Here is a 22,179-nt window from a genome sequence, read left to right on the forward strand (position 1 = left end):
CAGTATCTCCAATCTGTCACACTGTACTTTGTGTTCACATTTTTTCCCCCCTATCGTCTCCCATTCTTTTCCCTCTTTTCGTCTCAGTCCTTTTAGTTTCCCCTTCTCTCACTCGTCTCACTCCTCTTTCCTTTATGTTTCTGTCTCTTTGTGTTTCTCTTTCCACGCCACCACCCCCCGTCTCTCTCTCTTCCCTCTCTCTCCTTTTTCCTGTCTTTCTCCCTCCAAACTTATCCTTGCGTGCCTACACACCATATCCAAACCAGCCTGCGTATTCATGTTGCACTGAGGTATCACTTTATGTCTCTGCTATTATTTTTTTGTGAAGTCGCCTCAGTATGACTTGCCCCAGACAGCGCTATGCTGTCCCACCCTCATTATATTTTCACACTCGGCTACCCTAGGACACAAGGAAACACGCACACACTCACACACACATTTCCGCTCAAACCCTCCACTGTATGTGTGTTTTGTTTGTGCCAGCACCGGTTCGTCGGTGTGTTAAAATGGGAATCCATCCGTCTATTTTGGGAAAGTAAAACACACAATTTTATACATGTTCTCTGTAGTATTTTTACAGCAGTAACCATTTAATATCCTCATGTTGGTGTAAATTCTTTTTTTACAGTATGCTTATTTCTATGCTTCATGGTTGCCATTCCCCCCACACATTTCCACACATTGCACTGCATGTGTCTAATCCCCATAAATGTGTGGTTTGTAAAAAAAAATGTGGGGCTACCCTTTTAACTGCTCTTGGTGACTCACAGACTGTAGAAACACAGCCTCCATTAGCTGTACAGCTAACGAGCCATAGCTCAGCTTCTCAGCGGTTTTCCTGAAACGGACTGTATTTTCGTGTTGGGTCGTTGGCGAACGTTTCGTTGAAAAGAATAAATCTTTTGGGTGAAACCGAACAGAATCACTTCCCTAAATGTTTCCGATTATTTCTCAGTTCAGTTGAGCTCTCAATCAGCTGCTATTGAACATTTCAGGGACTTTCTGAGTGAGTGATTGCATGTTCTGTGAATCAGTCACTGAACGTACCACACAGTGAATGTGAGCCCTGAATAATAGAGGGTCGCTGAGTCACTCAATTCGGTCTTGTGAAAATGTACATACTGTACATAACAGGGTAGAACATCAGCTTTCAGTTTGCAAATGGTGTCTTTATATGGCTAAACTCTCCGTTCTCAGTTCACTGGTTGGAAAGCTGAACTGATTGTTACGCCATGTTTAGGTTCAGTGACTACGGACGGTCGGAGCTCTGGTCAAGCACTGAACAATTCTGTGAACAAATCCTTTTAATGAGCAGATTCTCGTGATTTAGCACACTGAAATACGCTGTCAATCACATCAAACTTAACTTAATCTGCTCAGCAATGAAAACTAAAAACTGTTTCAAATATCTGCATTATGGCAGCGTTAAAGAAGGCACAGCTCGATGTAGGGTAATACTTTGTACTTTGTGGTTTTTCTTTGTACTATTAGATATTCATGACTCAATAAGCAACAATCACAGTGAGAAAAAAGAAAAACCCCACCATCATCTGATTCATCTGAAATCTCAAATGTGAAATAACAAAAACTGTTCCATTTTTGGCAGAAAAATAGTGAGTAGTAAGAAGTTGATTAAAAAAAGATTTTCAGGCCCTGAGGTGCAGTCAGTTTAACTGTTAGTAGCTTTTATGGTGACTAAACCCAAAACTCTAGCCAAAAAAAGCTCTGAACTTAACTAAACCACAATATAATTAACTGTGGCTCATGTTAGCATTCAGCTAACACTCATATTCAAAGACTTCACAATAAGTGATCAGTGTGGCAGTTCAGTGCCACGCACAATGTAATGCTGACCAGCCAAACAGAGGCTGAATAACAAATACTGAGTGATGGAGGATAAAGAGTAGGGATAAAAAGCTCCCTCCCATTACAGCACAGCCATTGCAACCCCTTGTCCTCTTTGGAAATGAGATACTGCACCAAAACCCCGGTAATCCCAGGCTCCAAACTCCCAAGCTTTACGAGATGTCTGGTAAATACACCAGGAAATGAATCAAAACTGAATGTAAATATATGGAAATAAACTGCCAAAGAGCAATATGTCATCTTTGATATATGCTGGTGTAATGCCTTCTGAATGGAGATTTAAAATAAAAAGTGATGCATTAATGTAGAGCTGTGATGCTGAGTCTATCACTCTTGTACACACTACTAGATGATGTATTTACGCTTGTTTCTCCGTGTAAAGAAACTGTTAAGAAACACTGTGCACTATGGTATATGTTGTGGCAGCAGGTTGTAATGCATGTGTGAATTTATGTGAAAAAGCTGATAGATGGGTGCATGTATTTATATCAGTGTGCGTATCCAGTAAAAATGCATTTCACAGGTCAATGAGTCACGGATTTACTCACTGTTTGTTGACTTGACTTTAATAGATGATTTGGATGCTTTGGATTTCAGTCACAAATGACACTGTAAGCTCGACATGTTTCAGCCAGGCTTTGCATTAGTTATCTGTTCCATGAAAGGCATGTTTTTATAATTAATGAAGCTAATCTTTTTCCTTCTGTTTCCTCTTCCCCTGTCTCTCCACAGTGTTTGACAGCCAAGCAGGAGCAGCAGGAGCTGGAACAGGAGGAGGGCTGGACTCGTCCCAGCCCCGTTTCTCCTCCTCCCTCCCCACCTACCTCCCCGCCCAGTGCCAACTAAGTGGTGCTGACTCCGCCTTCTTTCTGCGGGAAGCCAATCAGGAGGTTATGCGAAATGGCAGCCTGTCATCTCGGACTGAGCCCTTCTTCCTCCAACAGCTGGAACCAGCCATCACCGCCCCACAGTCCCTGCCGAGCGTCAATTGCAGCTACGGAAACCTGAGCATTGAGCAGCCGATACCAGTGGAGCTGCTTCAGGGTCCGCCACCGCATCTGCTAGTGACGACCAACCAGGTGACGCTGAACTGGAAGGTCAAAGGTCAAGTGGTGGTGCCCAAAGTGGGGTCAACACGGCCCTGGATACAGGTACTGGCAGTTTAATGTGTCACTATCAATCTTCATAGAGATTTTAAGGGGCTGGTCCAAAAAACTATTTTTTTCCCAGCTGAAAATGCCAAGCGCTCCTATGGAGATACCCAGCTGGGCGTAATTGAGAGTGCTTTGGTGGTGCTGCATTTTTTTAGCTGGGATGCTTTGGTTGCATCTGGTTGCTATGATATGGAATGTCCATTGAAGTATAAATGTCAGCGCATGGTAGAGTACTTGCTCTGGATAAAGCGAAGGCTGAAGGACATAGGAAGAGGACAGACTTGCCAATCTGTGTGGGCTCAAAAGTACAAACATATTTTAGTATGTATTGTGTAGTATTTGTCCCTTCTCCACTGTGACTAAATGGCTGGGTAAAAAGCGACAGTGACGAGTGCAGCGTTACACTCAAACTGGAACATTTATCATCTCTCATCACTCAGAAACAAACAAACAAACAAAAAAAAAAGCCAAACATCCATCTCTTAGTGCAGAATAGACACTCAGCGCCTCGTGACTCTGCTGGCGTTTGTATTGTAGCCTATGAGTGCTCTCAGACCTAGAGTTGTCTTGCTTTGGTTTGAATCAGGGACTTATTTTGTTACAAAGTTGTATAATTGCCTAGAGTTGTTTCGTGTTCTCACAGCAGCATTTACAAGCGGACCAGATCAAATGCCTTGCACGAGAAATCTGTTCTTTGATTGGTCAGAATTCCATGCTGGAAAAATCCAGGAAGTAAAGCAAACGTTGAAGAAGAGTACACTTGCAAGATAAATGTGACACTTTCTAATGTCACAATGGAGGGACAACTACGCAGGTTGATTTTAGCGCTGCTCATCGTGGACTATATTGCTGTCATTGTTCATTTTAGTCAAACCATACAGTTTCAAAACGAGGCGCGGCTCCAACTAGAAAACAATGTTTTGATGCATTGGATGTGCTGAATGTGCATATTAAGGCAGTACAGGAGGAGGTGCACATTAATAATCCTCCAGGACTGTAACATGCTCATGTTTAACCCAGACAATGTGTCATGTGACTGCAGTTGGTTCAGATCCAGATCGGAACACGTTCTCACCACAAACAAACCGCACCAGAGTTTGTTTGTAACTGGACCGAAACCACCTCTTCAAGAAGGTCTCAGTCCGGTTGTTTTGGTGCGCATCCAAGTGTGATAAGTGTTCACACCTGCCCAAATGAACCGCACTTAGGGGGCAAACAAACTTGAGTTCAATTGAACTGAACCAAACAGGGCAGGTTTCAAAGCACCCTAAATATACAGTGCTTCGATTGCACAGAGTTAAAATAAATATGTTAGCCTCAGGAAAAAACGCAAGACATGATCCCAAGTTTTTTTTGTAATTGTAATTAAATAATAGTCCGAGGATGCACACATAAATAATACTCCAATCCCATACAAGAAACATGATCAAATCCAAAGTTAATTTGCGGATTGCATCTATCAATTTATTGTATGTTTATCTGTATGCTCATGCATTCAATCATTACATAATCATTATTGACTACTTGCAGCTTATTCCTGTGCTAGGAATTGAGTGAGAGCTGTGAGGGTGAACCAAAACAATGAAGTTGCAGACCGGAATATTGACTACAAACACTCTACAGAGCAGAGGGTCGGGGGATAAATCTCTCTGGGTTTGACGCTATGAACAACACCTTTCACACCACACTGTAATTTGATCCATTGTTAATGTACATATAGTTCAGCTTTAAATAATATACTCTGTGCATATGCAAAAATCTGTCAGCATAAGAATAATATTAGAGCTGATGATTATTTCCCACCCCATTTTGTGTGTTTCTGTGTTTTAACATGATTATTAACTGTCTTTTTTGGTTTTGATATCTTGTTGGCTAGCTGTTCATCAACTGATTTACCCATCATTATTATTGTTTGCATTTGTTTTGTCCCCAGGTGCTCTTTTATCTGGTAGGGAGGCGTTGGGATGAGCCTGACCCGCCTCCTCCAGCCCTCCTCCCATGTGTCAGAGCCATGGCCATCCGTGACACCAGTGAAGCAGCACCCTCGGCGGGCTGCCGACTCGTGGGACCATCTGGCATCTGTGTTGTCCGTCTGGAGATTCCCCCAGCTTGGTTTACACCGCCGCAAGTGAGAAAAAGACCTCCTGAAGTGACTCTGCCATCAGTGGATGTGTATTACTCAATCATACCAGTGGAAGGGGCTGGTCAAGAGTGTCCCCCCATTGTTAACGAGCCATGGAGAGGTCAGAGCGCCAACATCGGGCCTCTTGGAGGCCTGGGCTTGGGCCTCGGGCAGTGGAGCTCCCTAGTAGATGGGGGTCTTCAGGACTTGCTGAAAGCTGGCTCTGTGGTAATGACCATGGGCCCAGTTTCTGCCAAAGGAGAAAAATTGAGACTGGATGAAAATGTGGAGGTTCTGGTGCCACCCAGCCCTGTTCGGCTTGGCAAGACGGTAGCGTTTGGCATCTACATGAAGACTGGCTCGAACACGGAACAGTTTACATTGAGGTAGGAACACAGATGCTTTCATATAACTTGTTTAGCTTTGGTTTCATTTAGTATTCTGTTCCCTTTTTGTCTCATTTTACTTTTTCTTGGGTTTCTCTCTAATTCTTTTTTCTATCATCTCCACGCATTTCTTTCCTTCTCATCTACTCTGTCTCGTCTTGCTACGCTGCCGCCTCCTGAGGTTGATAGCTGTCACCTTTGTGTACTCAGCCTCTTTCAGGAGCCAGCAATGCAAATAACAACCTCATGAATATTCATGACTGATCCAAGGAGAGACGAAAACAGAGAATGAGAAGCGGGATGGGGAAAGGGTGACTGAGGGGGACTGAAGGTTGGGGAGACAGGGAAATAAAAGAAAGGGCATAAAATTAGAGTAGATCCAGGTTTCTCAAACTGAAGGGTAGTACCAAAATGCCTCTCAGGTGTGCTTCAAGAGGTCACCTACATGGTTTCCCACATAATCGGCAATATGTTTTCATGCACTCCCATCCTGGAAACAAATTTCTTTTTGGTTCGCTGGCTGGAAATGAGTTTACAACCCCTGATCTAGACTAAGCATGCATCTGCATCCCATCACTGCCTCATCATTCCACTGACTTTAGGGATTTCAGACTGATAAATGACAGATTTATCATTTTTCACAATTTATTATTCTTGCTGGAGAACATCCCAGCTCACAACACCGAGGCTGAATATAGCATCACTAAAACAATATACTACTCCTATGAGGTTAGAGCTATTGAGAACATTTTAGAGAGCTACTCTGAGCAACTTTAAATACATTTTTCCCTATTTCAGTCTCACATCCACTCAAAGAAAACTTGGAATACACTGAACACGGTAATTGGCACATGTCAACTGACTTCTCTTTTTACATGAGGCTTGAACATTTTTTCAGATCATTTGCGCAGAATGTCAAAGAAATCAATTTTACATAATGAAAGCTGCACATTGTCTTTGAAATCGCTTCAGTTGCTGCACGCAATTGGATGACAATAATACCCTTCCAATGTGAACCATGAAGAGGATGCCTGATATGTGAGAATGTCTGAAAAATAAAGTGTCTTAGCATCTAATCGTCTTTGACGTGTATTGACTTATTTTGGGGGATTGGACCTCCACTTGGTTTAAAGGTCGGGAGAGCTGGGTCTCCACATACTAAAGGGTAAAGTCTTGTTTCCATTAAGCAGTCCAGTCCAGTCCAGTTCAGTTCAGTTCAGTCCGCTACAAATTAGAATGATTATTTCTGTGTTCTCATTGTCAAAAGGTGTGGATGGTACCATCTTGTTGTTTTTTTTGAGGTACCGAGCATACTGATCTGATACTAAAAGGTGGAGCTAAAGACACTGCAGTCTGTTCATTGGTCAAGAGGGGATTGTCACTGTTGCTTGACTCAATGCACAAACCTGCTATTCTTAAATGAACTTGCAATTGTATAGCACCTCTCCAGTCTTCTGGCCACTTAAAGGGATAGTGCACCCAAAAATGAAAATTCAGCCATTATCTACTCACCCATATGCCGAGGGAGGCTCAGGTGAACTTTTAGCGTCCTCACAACACTTGTGGAGATCCAAGGGGAGAGGGGGTAGCAACACAACTCCACCTAATGGAGGCTTATGGCGCCGCAGATTCCCCCCAGAATTGAAACCACAAAATATCTCCATACTGCTCGTCCGTAGTGATCTTGAATTTTTGAATCTGGGGCACCTTAAGCCTCCATTAGGTGGAGTTGTGTTGCTACCCCCTCTCCCCTTGGATCTCTGCAAGTGTTGTGAGGACTCTAAAACTTCACCTGAGCCTCCCTCGGCATATGGGTGAGTAGATAATGGCTGAATTTTCATTTTTGGGTGCACTATCCCTTTAAAGCACTTTTCTAGCGGAGGGTCACATTCACACAAGGCGACAATACAAAGTGCCACCTCCTACTCACTTTAGACATTCTCACACACACACACACACACACACACACACACACACACACACACACACACACACACACACACACACACACACTGTTGGTACATTTAGGGTTTAGTATGTTGCCCATACGGACACGTAGTCTGGCATAGTGGGGATTGAATCGCACATCTTCCGATCAGTGGACGACTTACTCCTGAGCCACAGCCACCCAGTATCCTATTAACTGCGACAGAGACTCTAAAGGCACCAGCATGTTCTTTTTTGTTCTGTAAATATTGGCATGCAACCCAGTTCCATGGACGATCATCGAGGTTCTGACATTGCTCTGCACTGCTACTGAAGATGAGCAGTGATGCGGCATCTGATAACAACCCTGCCTACATTTGAGAGATCTGTGGTGAAAACACAAAACAGATCTAGTGTTTAGGTAAATGTCTATACAGGTTACAGTGTTTGGTGAAAACATGGCTTAATTTGTCCCCTCGAAACAGTTGCAGTAAAGTCGGGAGTCAACCAAGCATTGTGTCTACACACTGAGTAGTCCACATGGTGTGGTCTGACTGGAAGTCGCCAGGCAAATTTTACTGCAGTTGTGGCAAAAAGTAGGTGTTGGCATGGTTGTACTTTCTCCCATCTGAATAAGAGGTTAATCCCAACCCGTCTCTTAAAATGGCTGGACATTAGAAAGCTTTTTTGTAATTTTCATATAGTTACGTGTGGCTTTGGATTTGCAGGGCCTTTAAAGTTCATTGCAGACCATCTGAAAAGTAATTACACAGCACTAGCATAGGTTTTTTAATATGAAATGAGTGGATCTCTGTGTGGCAGCAATAACTTGCAATTTTGTAATTGATAAGTGATTTAATTCTATGTTGCCCTGCAGACAGGTTATTTCAAATGTCAGTAGGACCAGGAAGCAAAGGCAGTACACATCGAACACTTGTGAGGAAGATGATCCTTGGCAATGGGGGTTTGAATACATAAATGACAAGTGAAAACTGACTTGAGGCATGATTTACTTTTACTTATAACATCTTGATAAGTCTGATTTGACCTCTTAACAGGTTGTTGTAAACAAATTTGCTCTTTGTTTCCTACATATTTAATTAAAAGATGCAGAAAAAAACATCTATCATCAGTGGGATCACTGCTGTGTGTGTCTTTGTGCTCAATCATTTCTGAGGTCATCTGAGGACACCGGACAAAAAGAACAAGTGGCTAGACTGCACTGCACCTTGTACCGCTACCTGCTGATAGAATACACACACACTCACACACACACACTACTACACACACTACTACACACACGGTCACACAGACGGAGGGAAATAAATACTCCACCGACACCTTGTCTGCACACTTTCAGCCATGTATACACACAGTTCTTCACAGTCCACACACACATACACACACAGGTGCTGCACACACTTGTTTACTGTGTGTGTATCCAGCACACACACACATAAACACACATAGAAGTGATGAGGTGGCCTCTTTGGTTCCCCCTACAGACACTTTGTCTCTGTCTTTGTTGTACAACACCACTGCTGTGGGTGTGTGCTTGAGCGTGTGTGTGCACATACGCGTGTGTGTAGTACCTCTACACAAAGATAGTGGAGGAAAAAAATCAGCCTCTCCTTTTTTATGGCATCATATCTATATCTCAGCAGGTCTTGCTGTATCCTATTCTGTTCTGATATTTTTTTCAGCCATATGTGTCTCATGTTCATTTTGAGGAACATCCAATTTAAAAATCTCTAGGCATGTATTCCACTTATCTCTCTGTTTGCATCTGAGTTGTGTGTGTGTCTCAGTGTGTGTGCGCCCATCCTACCTGCAGCTCTTGCCCTCTGCCCTGGCATACAGTCCCATGGATAATCTCCCATGTTAGAGGCACAGTCAGACATGTAATAAGGCTTAAGTGGATCTCATTCCTGTGTGAGTGTGTTCGTGTGTGTGTGTGTGTGTGTGTGTGTGTGTGTGTGTGTGACACATAATAAGCCTTAAGTGTGCTCCATCACACTGAGGTGATGTGATTATGATAAACTGCTGAGGAGATGGGGGGACACGGAGAGAGGACGAGAGAGAGCGAGACAGACAGACAGAGATAGGAAGGAAAGGAGAGAGAATAAAAAAAGGAAAATGGGAGAGACCGCACTGGGTAAGAGCAGAAAGAAGGGGAGAGAAAAGCTTCATTCATTTGCATCTCCTTACTCTAAAGCTCTTTCAAAATGTAGAGGTGCGAGGACGGAGGACTCGGGGCAGCACACATTTGCTAAATTGGATTGGGCATCCTTGCTGTATCACCTGTCACCGGGCTTGTAGTCTCACATAACCGTACATGATTCTGTCACTTTGTGATGAGAGTACTCGTCTGAAAGCACCAGCGGAAACTGTGGTTGCGGATGTCTGAGACAACCGGTACTGATTGAGTAACACCACCAAGTCCTCTTCCCCCAGTTCAGTCAAATTTTGTATTTGAATCATCGACTCACCATTTTTAGATTTTAAATTTTATCATTCAGATCTTTCACAACCACAGCTGTTCCCAGATACGCCTCTGCTAACTCTGGCCTTCATTTTGCACAATTGTAACTTTAAATTGAATACCGCATTTCTCTGTAAAGTTATCACCACACTCTTGTTATTCATTCATTTCCTTTCATTCTTTGCAAGACATGAAAAAAGATAATTCATTGACTTAACTTTCATTCAACAGGAGGTAAAAGCCTCATTGGGATTAAAAATCTTTTCTTTTTTTTTTTTTACCAGTGTCTTGGTCAAGACAGGCAGCAGCACAAATAACAAACACACATAACAATTAAAAATGAAAATGAAGAACAACTAACAGATATTAAAAGACATCAATAAAACATATTACAATCCCTCAAAACATCTACTGGCAAATGTGCTTGCCTCCAAGTTATTTAGACACACTTTAAATATGTACAATGAGACCAGCTCTTGAAGATTTAGGTAGGTTTGCAACTGATTTAAACTTTGCAACTGACTGTTTGGCGCAGCATCTGCAGTGATGCAGGCGCTGTGCGAGATCGTTGTGGTGACGAGAGAGCTGAGCCAGAAAGCAAAGCTTTTGTTTTACTGGTCCATCTACTTCCCAACCCTTACCTATGGTCATGAGCTCTGGGTAATGACCTAAAGAATGAGAGTCCTTCGCGGATATAAGCGGCCAAAATGAGTTTCCTCAAAAGGGTGGCTGGGCTCTGCCATAGAGATAGGGTAAGGAGCTCGGACATCTGGAGGGAAATCGGAGTATAGCTGCTGCTCCTTCGCGTCGAAATGGACCCAGTAGACCCAGAACACGCTGGAGGGATTACGTATCTCATCTGGCCTGGGAATGCCTCGGGGTCCCCCAAGAGGGGCTGGAAAGCATTGCTGAAGAGAGGGACGTCTGCAATGCTTTGCTCCGCCTGCTGCCCCTGCGATACAAATTCAGATAAGTGATTGAAAATGGATGGATGGATGCAACTGATTCCACCCAAGGGAGAAGCATACCTAAACACCCTTTTTCCTGGTTCAGCATGGACTTTAAGATGAGTTAGTAAAAATAAGTCCTAGGAGCAAAGACACTAACTTCCCACGCTTTTTTATAGGATGTAGATTCGTAGGTGTGAGGGTGGAAGACCAAAAAAAGCCTTATGAATAAGAATGTGTCATTGGTTAAGTCTATGGGTGGACAAGGCAAACCTTCTAACTCAAGCATACAAAGAGCAATGATGAATAAGGGCTTTGAGATGTGTAATAAATCTCAGTGCTCCATGTTAGACAGTATCCAGCTTGTGTAGGCATTGTGAAGATTCATGAAGCATCACCGTGGTCCAGTACAGATATAAAAGTGGCAGCAACAAGACTCTTTTTGCCCTCAGAGGAAAAACAAGACTTGGTTTTAAAACAAAAAGCCATCTTAACTGCTGTTTATCAGCTGTCTCTAAATGTGAGGCTTAAAAGAAATACAATCAACGATTACAATTCCAAAATACTTATGAGATACAAACTCAGTCTCAGAGTGCTGAAAAGTGGTGATAGAGGTAAGGGGAGTTTTGTTTTGTCAGCTTTTGAAAAAGTTTTACATCACACAAGGTAAGTTGTACAGTTTTAAAAGCCAGTTGTAGCTGACAACAGCCTGGTTTGGTCTAGACGCAGGGCAGTATATCACAGTATCATCGGCATAGAAGTGTAAATATATGTTGGAAACATTTTGATCAAGACTTCTGTTATATATAATGAAATTGAGTGGTACCAGGACCAGTTCCTGCGGCATGATGTGAATGCTATTGACATTTCTCCACCGCAAAAAGTCATTCATTTCCCATGTAAAAGGGTCAATCGTATATGAAAGTTTGCTACTAAAATAAAGCCAGTTTCGCACATAAACAAATTGTCTTCACTATATATTTACCAAGTGGCAAATGCTTCTGTAGTATTAATTCAGAGGATGGTAATGATGTGCCAAAATATGTCAGAAAAGTTTAGTAAAGGGTAAAAGCAAAGGCAAAACGGGGAAAATCGAATTTGTTAATTTCAAAACTGAAGTCTCTTCGACTACCACATGCACAGTCACTGCAGTCTGCTGCTCCAAGACCTGTGATAGATATATTGCCAGTATCACAGACTGTGACTGAATAAAATGATAACAGTAGACAATTAAACATGTTTATGACTGAAAGAACACAAAAGACATATGAGACATGTGCTAGATGAGTCTGAAATTGGTTTTTGACACTGTTACTCAAGCTTAGATATTAATAAGAATGCCAAGATAATGGGCCAAACTTAAATGAACTGGCCAAGATTCATTTTAAAAGGACAAGAGGAGATTATAAAATGGAGAGACCTTTTAGTTAATTAAGAAGTACTACCAAAAAGAGTATGTGTGTTTTTGTGCTCATTGTGTTATTCAACTTTTTCACCTGATATTTGAAAAAGAAAAGGGCTTTTAATCAAAAAGGGGTTATTTGTCCTGCTTGTTATATCATCCTTTTATGGTTATATCAGATTATCTGCAGCCTTCTGATTATTATACTGATTTCTAATGCATAACGTCCTGCTCTGTTTCCACTTTGCCACATGTGGAGAATGCATATAATTATGTACCATTTTCCAGTAAAAGCCCTATAGGACACACACTCCTTACTGCAACCTCCTCATTCTCCTCTCTTCCAAGATCCATTTTATTAAGTGGAACAGCCTTAAAGATGAAAGAACAATGAGAATGTTGGCATCAGTGTCAAATAAAAAAAAACCCAAAGAGGCGTGTAGACAGCAGGGAGGCAAGATGGTTGCTTGAATTTGGCCAAGCAGACCTGTGCCATGGTGTTTTTGTTGAGCTACCTAAAGACACTGTCAAACAATAAGTCGATTGTCTCCATACAATTTTGTTTCCATTTCTTTTGTTCTGTGTGTGCAGGTAAATTGGCCATTGCTTCTTGTCCTACTACTCAGTATGTCCAATACTTATTCAGCCTCCTCCATATATATCACAAATATATTTTCCTGTGTGCCAGAGAAGGACAGATATAAATACATACGCCCCCTAAAAATAAAATAGGATAAAATTGCTGTCATGAACATGCTTTGGGCTGATTCACAACTGGATTTTAAGGATATAGCATAGTGAAAAGGGACATTGAGAATGATGTTTTTTTTTGCAACCTTTAGAAATGATACCAAGCTTCAAATGAGCTGTACATGACATTCAGAGCATATTTATGATTCAGAGTGTTAGCCAAAATTGCCTGCACATGGCTCTCATGGCAGTGGCTGAGTGCTAACAATGGCAACAGTGCTAACAGAGCTAACAGTGTTAAAGAGGGGAGAGTGGAATGGGGTCAGAGGTAACTGTCTACCATAACAAAGAACAGAGAAGCTCAGAATACAACCATTGACTGTTTGAAATATTGGACATAGCCACCATGATGTCACCCACTGGTTTGTTGACCTTTGATATGAAGCATTAATTTTGGCATTTTTGACTGTCGCCAACTTGTTATTTTTGGAGTCAGAAGTATTTGGAGTAGAGGGTGGAGATAACCCTGAGGCTAGCTGCTAACTTAGTTAACACAGTGCTCTTACGCCAACTCTGAAAATGCTGATGCTAAGACTTTTTTAGGCATGCAAAATGTTACAGTTAACTTTCGTGATCTGAAACACACCGAAATGGCGACACTTAAGCCTGTACTCTCCTAATGTGGGCTACGCCATGGTTACATTACCAAACCATTAGCTGCTAGCTTAATTAGCACAGTGCACTTACAGCTATGGTCAACTCTGAAAATACTCATGCGAATGCTAATTTACACCACCAAGAAACAGGCTTCAAACCATTAAAACAAAATGTACTTACAGTATGAACTAAATATCTGAATCCTTTGTGTCTTTGAGTACAACTAAATGCTGATCAAGACTTTTTTGGGCACACAAACTGTTACAGTTAACTTTTGTAAACTGAAATCACACTGCAATGGTGACAGCTACGCCTATACTCTCCTAATCTGAGCACGCTATGATTACATTACCAAACCAGCATCGTCACCGTGGTGGCAACTTGTCAATGGACGGCACCCATCTCTCACTCAAAGCGGCCACACCGGCATAACTTCAATCATTGAAAAAATCTATACAGTTGAGTTAGGCCTTTATGAAAATTCACTTACTTTTTTCATCAGTAGGGAAATCAGCTCTAGAGACCAAAACTGTTTTTTATACCAGGCTGTAAACATGTTCAGCTGTAAAGCTGGAGGTTGCTGCTTGATAACAACATGCAGAGAGGGAACGTCACTTAACTTTCTGCTCAAGATGCCATCAATCCAGTTTATCTTTAGCAAATAGTTGTTTGCTGTTATATTGATTTTCTAAATATCAACCCTAAAACCCTAAAATCCCTACTTTTATGGCCAAACATTGATGATGAGTCTGTTGAAGGAGCCCCTGATTAAATCAAAGCATGAAACTTTTTACCGCGGTGTCATTGTACACAAAACAACACAGGATGACGTTTCCCGCTGGAGTGTCAACAAAATGGCGTTTACTCCAAAAGATAATCTAGAACTTCCTTTTTACGGCATAATCCTAAATCAGTGCGTCAGAAAACAAAAGACACAAATTAATTAGCGTCTCTCAGCTCGCTTATCTGCATGCCATCGCTTGTAACTTCAAACGGTGGAGAAGAGGGCAAAACTTGATGATGCATTTAGTGTTCAGTGAGCATTCAGCCAGAAAGATTTAGTACACTGTTTCAGTCAGTGGAAACCCTTGCCATACAAGTTTAGATGCTTTGAATCTATGTTTAGTTGAGCATTTCAGCAATTTTAGCAGTGGGAATGTTGACAGACTGAGGGTCAAAGTGATTAGCATCTCCCTCATTAAAAAGCTGTCATCTTGAACTGTGTGCTATCGTTGTTTGGTTAGTTAATTAGCAAGATGATTACTGATGAGGGGATAAATGCTATGTGTGTGTATGTGTGCAAGATATACTGCAGATAGAGACAGATTGAGACAGCGATTATCAAAAGGCAAATACGTTTTTTTTTCCTCTCTGCTTGTGTTCTCTCTCGTTTTTCTGTTTTTATGTGACTGGTATTATGATAGCCATTTGTTTTTGTATGCGGCCTGTATTTATTGTCCCATTATTTCTTTCTCTGTGTGTCCGCCCAGTGTGTGTGTGTGTGTGTGTGTGTGTGTGTATGCTTGCGTGTTTGTGTATGAAGGGATTAGTGGATTTTTCCAAGGATCAGAGGGGAGATGTACTTCTAAGGACCAGCTAGTCCTCTCTGGTGGTTACACCTCGTACACACTCTTTCTCCTCCGTGTCACCACACACACACACATACACACACACACACACACAGTTTGCCCAGGATGCCTTTATTCCACAAAGCTCCGCCATTGATTTCACCTCGAACGCCCTTTCACCAGCAAAGAGGGAGAATCAATTGTTTTTGCGACTGTGTGTGTGTTTGTGCGTGTGTGACTGTTCACTACGTGCAACCTTAAGTACTATATTTTATCGCCATGTGTCATATGTGCTCATCTGCTCCGGCACACATATTTCTCTTCATTGGTTTTACAATATGTGTGTGTACGTGTTTTATGTGTGCCTAAATAGTATGTGTTCTATGGAAGTGTATCCTGTTGAGCCATAGTGTGTGATGATGTGATTTTCATTGTCTTTGTCTCTCTAGTTCAGTGTTCTCTCTTTGTGTATGTGTGTTTGTGTGTCAGTATCTTTGTTTCTCTGCTGCTCTTTGTGTTGAACTCCTTCAAATGACAAATGCATTTGATACAGCCCTTAAAAAGGCACAAAAGACAAAATGAGAATTAGATGTATTTCTTTCAGCTGGGCATAAATAAGCTTCCAGGGTGTTAAAGAAAAGCCCACACACTACCAATGAACTGGAAACTATTCTAGTGACTGATAGTGTTGGGTGAGGTTTCTTTTTGTTGTTGCTTTTTTGTTTTGCTACTCTTTGTCTTCCAGTGTTTGCTTCTTTCATCTGTAAATGAAAAACAATTTTATAGTACTGTATACATATCTTCAGTCTTCAATAAGCTTTACATTTTTAGCGTTGCCAAAGCGTATATATTTAAATTGTTTGTCCATTTTAGTCATATTTTTCCCTCTTTCTCCCAAGAGTACACTGAGGAGTTGGCAGACAATGCAGCTACCAGTAGTGCTGAAGCCAGTTCTTAAGGATATTTGAAGGGCTTTTATGAACAAATCAGCAAGTTAAACATTCTAACGAAAAAATATTTGGGTTTTGCAATTTGTGCCCGCAAGGTCTGAAAAAACAAGTCTGATCATTAGCCACATTGGCAACTAATTTGAAACTATTCTGCTGTTCTATTCTGCTTCTATCGAGTCGGTTCTTTCTGTTAACATTGTCCTTTTGGTTTGGTAATCTGAGCCTCAAAAACAAAAACAAGTTGGAAAAAGTGGTCAAGTTGTGCTGGAAGATCACTGGTGTTGCTTTTAATAACCTACAGCATCGTGGTCGCCTCTAAAGCTTGGTCTATTGCCTCAGACTCTCAACATCCCCTCCATGTCCATCAGGGCAGAGGTTTTGCCTCCCTAAGCGTTACAGATCGTCCTTTGTCCTGTCTGCTGTCACTTGTCTTAACCAGCAGTGACCACTAATTGTCCATGATTTACCCATGACAGTGTGTGATACTGGATTCTGTGTGTTATGTATGGTATTGTCTGTTTTGTTGTACTCATGACTACCGTTTGCATCTCAATTTGCCCCTCAAGGACATTAAAGTTTACCTTACCTTACCTTACCTTACCTTACAACACATTGAGTTGAAACATCCGACCAGGGAAAGACAATCACAAAGTTTTATTTTATTCAAGATAACAGAAGATATGAATGTAAACTAGTCAACTAACTACTAGCTAATTCATTTTAATCTGTGTGGACTGAACTTTGAGCTAGCTGCATATTGAAAACCTCCCAGATCAACCGTGTGTCAGTGGTCGACACTTTGCACGAGTGCCTCAAAGTACAGTTTGACATATACAGTTTGTTGGGTGATAATCTACTTCTTAATTGAGATCTGAACTCTAAAGCTAACTGATGAGTAATATCAAATTCTACATAGCTAAATGTGACAATTATGTATTGTCAGAATGAAAAGAAATAGGATATTGAACAATTTTGACCTTTGGGCACCTACATATTCCCCTTACAAAAGAAGTGAGACTGCCTGGAGTACTGCATTGTGGATGAATATGAGGTGGTTGACTTGACTTGCAAGACACTAAAATGGTGTTTTAAAAATATATGAAACAGAAATTTACAAGCCTCTCTGCTATGATCCATGTAAGCATGAAGTGCTAGAAACAATCTAGGGACACATGGGTGATTTGAGGTATCATATTCTTCAACCACAAAATGACTATTTGTATATCAAATATTCATGTCATGTTACATTTTTCCCATACCTCCAAGGAATACAGCAAACGTATTGATTTACTGATTGATTGTGGACCATGTTTAACAACAGCAAAACTATATTGAAACATCCGTTTTCAAACTTTCTTAGAACTTGTGTGGTATAATCCAAGTCTCATTTATCCAGTACATCCCAAACACACGCATTTTCGCTAAAACCTTATCATTTAAAACTGAACTGAAAGTGAATCTATGCTCCCTTCAAAGCCACACTCCAATACGATGTTTTTATTTTTAGCAAAAATGCATGTGTTTGGGAAGAACTGAGCATACGACTGGATAAATGAGACTTCGATTATACTGCACAAGTTGTTTAAGAGTTTCTAAACAGATGTTTTGATATAGTTTTGCTGTTGTTAAATGTGGCCCCCAGTCAATCAGTAAATAAATGTGTTTCTCATTTTCCATGGAGACATGCAGGGACATTTTTTTCTTTCTCAAACTCAAGGTAACACAGCATGACTGATAAACAAATGGGCATTTTGTGGATGAAGTATCCCTCTAATGTATAAGTAAACCAAAAGGTCCCATTCTGCAAAATAAGTAAAATCCATTTGATGTTTTTGTGCATCCAAGTCAGTGTCTCCCTGCCTTTGTCTTTTTCTGTGCAGTATCTCTTTGTGCCATTGTCTTTCTTTATGTCTGGGACCTTCTTTCTCTGCTTTTCATATTCTCTAAAGGAAATATGTCACATCTCCTGGATCAGGTCATAATTTCTTTGTCCATCCTCTATTTCAGTCTCTGCCTCCACAGAAGCACTCTAGATAGTCACCTCAGCCATTAAATTGGACTCGACACAGCATGTACTCAAATATATACGTCTCTCTAGCCCAGCGCACTCTCGCAGCTCTCATGAAATTACCACTTACCTGTAGCTTTAACAGTCATCTAAACTGTGAAGAAGAATATGAGTGTTGTATTGCAACCAAATTACAAAGAATACAGCACAGTAAGGGTTGGCTTGGGAACTGACTTGGTCATTTTTCTTCTTGAACTTATTCTACATGAACAGAATGGCTAATAAGAGATTAAACAGGTAAATGTATGATAAGCTAAGAATGAAGGGACTGTAATATCATAACAAAGGGTCTAACCAAAGAAGTAAGAAGGACTGAATGGGGATAAGTAATAATAGCATCAACATGTAATGAGAGTGAGCAGACACCTAATAAGAAAAACAAAATTTTCTCAATCATAAATGTTGTAGTTTCTAGCTCCCGCAGTATACAAGCTGATGGACTGGAGGAGGCCTGCACTACTGCTGATCTCACTGAGAATCAGTGTCATACTGTGGAGGTTTTTTGCAGCTTTCAGCCACTTGAGCTCACTTTATTGCTTTGCTGCATCTTTAAAAGCAAAACAACAAAAGAAAACAACAAAGCAAACAAAGATTTAATATCTCTCAAGTTTTCCTCATAATTAAATATCTATTTTTTGAACATGTAAAAAAAAAAATTGTTTGCCAAGAGAAAGACCTGTAACAATTACTACCTTTGTTGGACGATATATAGTCCCAGGAATAATTGCGGTAATCAATGTTATTGTCATTTTGAGATCATTTTATACCACTGATATAGTGATAATATAACAGCATAACAATGCACAATTTCAAATAGCAATGGATTTTAATTCTAAAGAATATTCAGACACTGTAATTGGAATGTGATTTTTTTTTAAACACTTTTGTTATATGCAAGAAAATATTTATATGATTATGGCACCTTTATTGGAGCAGACCGAACTTGCTCAGTTTGAGAGTTAAAACAAAATTTTGCCAACAAAACAGAACCATGTGATGCCTTGTGCAGCTAATAGATAAGCTGAGTCAATAATTCGATGGATGGCACTGGGGCCAGGCGGTTTGCTGGTGGATTTATAGAGTGGAAGATGAAGATGTCAGAGGGTCAAACTACAAACAACTGATGTTTTGTCTCATTGCGGGGGGTGGCAAGATAACAACTATCAGGCCTGTGCTTATTCGCTCCAAAAGTGCAGCTGTAGAGTACGAGTAAACGGGAACTGCCCATTGGTCCGACAGCCCATTGGTCCGACATTCCATTGTTCCGACCATATTAAACCCATTGTTCCGAAGTCCGTTCCGAAANCCCAGCTGACCCAGAGCCGGTCGCAGCGCACCATCAAGGTAGGAATACGCCCGCTGGGAGCCGTTCAGCACCGCGGACCGTCGGACTAATGGGATGTCGGACCAATGGGCTGTCGGACGAATGACATGGACCCCGAGTAAACTACGCTGTGTCATCTTTGAATTGTTGTTTTATTTTTCTATGCGTAAGTAGGCTGGGATAGAGAGAGAAAAACGGGAATGCTTGGGAAACCCTGCTGTATCATGCTGGCTAAAATATTTGTGTAAACAAACACACATGTAAACATGATGGGCAATATCAACAAAATGATCAAGGTCATGTCCATTTATTGTTTGATAAGTTGGAAAGGTAATCATCATGACAGGCCTACCAAAACATTAGTCTTAGCTTGATTAGCCCTAAGGTTCACTTGACTTTGTTCTACCCTCCGATAGTCAAAATGTTCTTACATCAGCTTTTAAAGTGCCATCAAGGAGTTGCTTGATAAATGACATTGTGTCATGAGGTGGTGAAGTAAGGAACACAATGCTTCCCTCGTGGAAAATAAACCCAGCTCTCTTCATTTTTGTCTTCATTACCTGGAATGGAAAAACAAGTTTGGAAAGAATACAGGGCTATGAAGATCTGGATGGTAATGTTGTTTTAGTGGAGCTTCAGTGGGGGACTTTGCTAAAAGAGGTCATTACAATAATGATGCCTGGCTTAGAGGCCTCAGCAGTTAAGATTCTCCTATGGAAGTGTGCTCAACACCAGTGCAGGTGACACATTGCCAGTATGGATCATATGCACTGCATGAGATGCTGGGCTATCAAAATTAACTTGACTTTATGTGACAGTTTAATGCATCATATGTCTGCCTGCATTGTAAAGAAGCCACAGTGTGAATTGTCCAATTTATTTTCATTCATGTTAATAATATGTTGCTGACTTTACTGAACTTATGCATCCTAAAATTCTCTAGTCTTATACTGAAGAGAGGCTGATTTGAAGGCCGTTCTCTGCAGTTAATTTGCAGCACTTACTGCTATAAGTGAGAAAAATAAAGATACAAAATAAAATAGCATGATAAAAATGTTGTCGGAGAGTTAACACATACACATGCACACTTACATACATTTTATAGCAACCATTCACATTAGCATGTAGATTTATAGAACCATTAATCTGTGCTACATATGTCGACAATATTAGCTGACACACACACTTTATGTGGTGGACGTGTAAAATAGCTTTATTTGATGGCCCAATACCTAATGCCAGGAGCCAGTCTGTAAAATTCCTGCTGAGTCTGTGAGGTCGGAGTGGAGCCTACAGTCAGTGGCACGGTGGTTTAGCCAATATTACTTCCTGCAGAATGTGCTGAGGAACATTTATGACCATAACTGCCAGTGGCGGCCTCCACACCATGATAAGGTATCAGGCAATGATGGTGAAACAAGAGACAGTGGCTAGTTTCTGTGTCATTTCTTGTAACTATTGTGGTTTTGTACTGTTCAGCAATTCTGTTCAAAAAAATAAAGTGGCTAATTTCATGCTCGACAAATAATTAAGACATGCTTTGCTTTTTTCAGTCACTCATGCTGCCTCACATCTACAGGTTCATGTGTGTTAGGCCTGCATTTCATTCTATACCTGTATGTCTTTTATGGTTTACAAAGCACATACTTCACCTACTGGAAAAGGACAGTGGATTCAACAAGCATGAATGCAGCTACTCTGAGAGAGAGAGTAACTAGTAGAACTGTAGCCCAGGTGCTCGGACCAAATTAGGTTAAGAAGTTAATGTGATGGTGTAAACAATCTGAATGAAAAACTAGAGAACACCTGGTGATGGGATCACTCCAGTCGCAATACAGCAATCTGTGACTGAAAGCAAATGTCTGCCAGAGGTGAGGTCGATGTAGTTGCCTCCTTTCTACTTTCCGCCCTGTACTTCCAGCACCTTTGCCTTGGACCACACCCATCTTTGAACTTGTGCACCAGGGGCATAAAGTGGGGGAGCCAATTGTCCCTTATTAACTTTCTATCCCCCTACTTCGGGTGCCCTTGCTTAGACCACACCCACATTCAATTTGATTTCAAATACACACCTGAAAAGTTTTGTGACTGCACCTTGCACAGTTGCAAAATTATCACATTGACAACATTTGTCGACAAACAGACAGACAGACAGACAGACACACATATGAACACCTGGCAAAATATTCAAAACCGCTTCTGCTACGATTGGCATGATTTCACCATGATGACACACACACACAGACTCATGAGGTAAAAATGATCAGCCCATTCTCATTCCGAAGTTGTTAAATACGGCTGGAGTGTCTGCGAACATCAACAGCAGACGCAGGAGGATACCTAGCGTGTAATATGTAGATGTGAAACCCACATTAACCTACTAACTCGTCCATACCCATTGAGTGCACAGTTGCCCACGTACAGTTTCACATGGTGTACAGGTCTTAGGAAATTGCAGATTAAATAGTCAACTGAACTCATTAAGAAGAGCAATGTATTCAGACAGAGTTTTTGTTAATTTGATAGTATGATTGCTTTATTGAAAGTACAGTAGTACCATTGCCAATAGTGGGATAGTTAGTGGGCTAAAACTGTACATTAGTAGTTGAGGTAGCACGTTGAAAGGCAGATAGTTAA

At 41.1% G+C, this 22,179-nt stretch overlaps 1 protein-coding gene across 1 annotated transcript in view; it reads left to right on the forward strand.

Annotated features, from left to right (window-relative positions):
- si:dkey-215k6.1 (transmembrane protein 132D) overlaps positions 1-22,179 on the forward strand; it is a 406,733-nt gene that overhangs the window by 121,626 nt on the left and 262,928 nt on the right. The window contains exons 2-3 of the mRNA XM_050051540.1: positions 2,599-3,017; positions 4,954-5,528. Coding sequence (XP_049907497.1) covers positions 2,599-3,017; positions 4,954-5,528 — 994 coding nt within the window. The remainder of the gene's footprint in view (positions 1-2,598; positions 3,018-4,953; positions 5,529-22,179) is intronic.

The sequence above is a fragment of the Epinephelus moara genome, chromosome 8 (genome assembly GCF_006386435.1).
Source record: "Epinephelus moara isolate mb chromosome 8, YSFRI_EMoa_1.0, whole genome shotgun sequence".
Lineage (NCBI taxonomy): Eukaryota > Metazoa > Chordata > Actinopteri > Perciformes > Serranidae > Epinephelus > Epinephelus moara.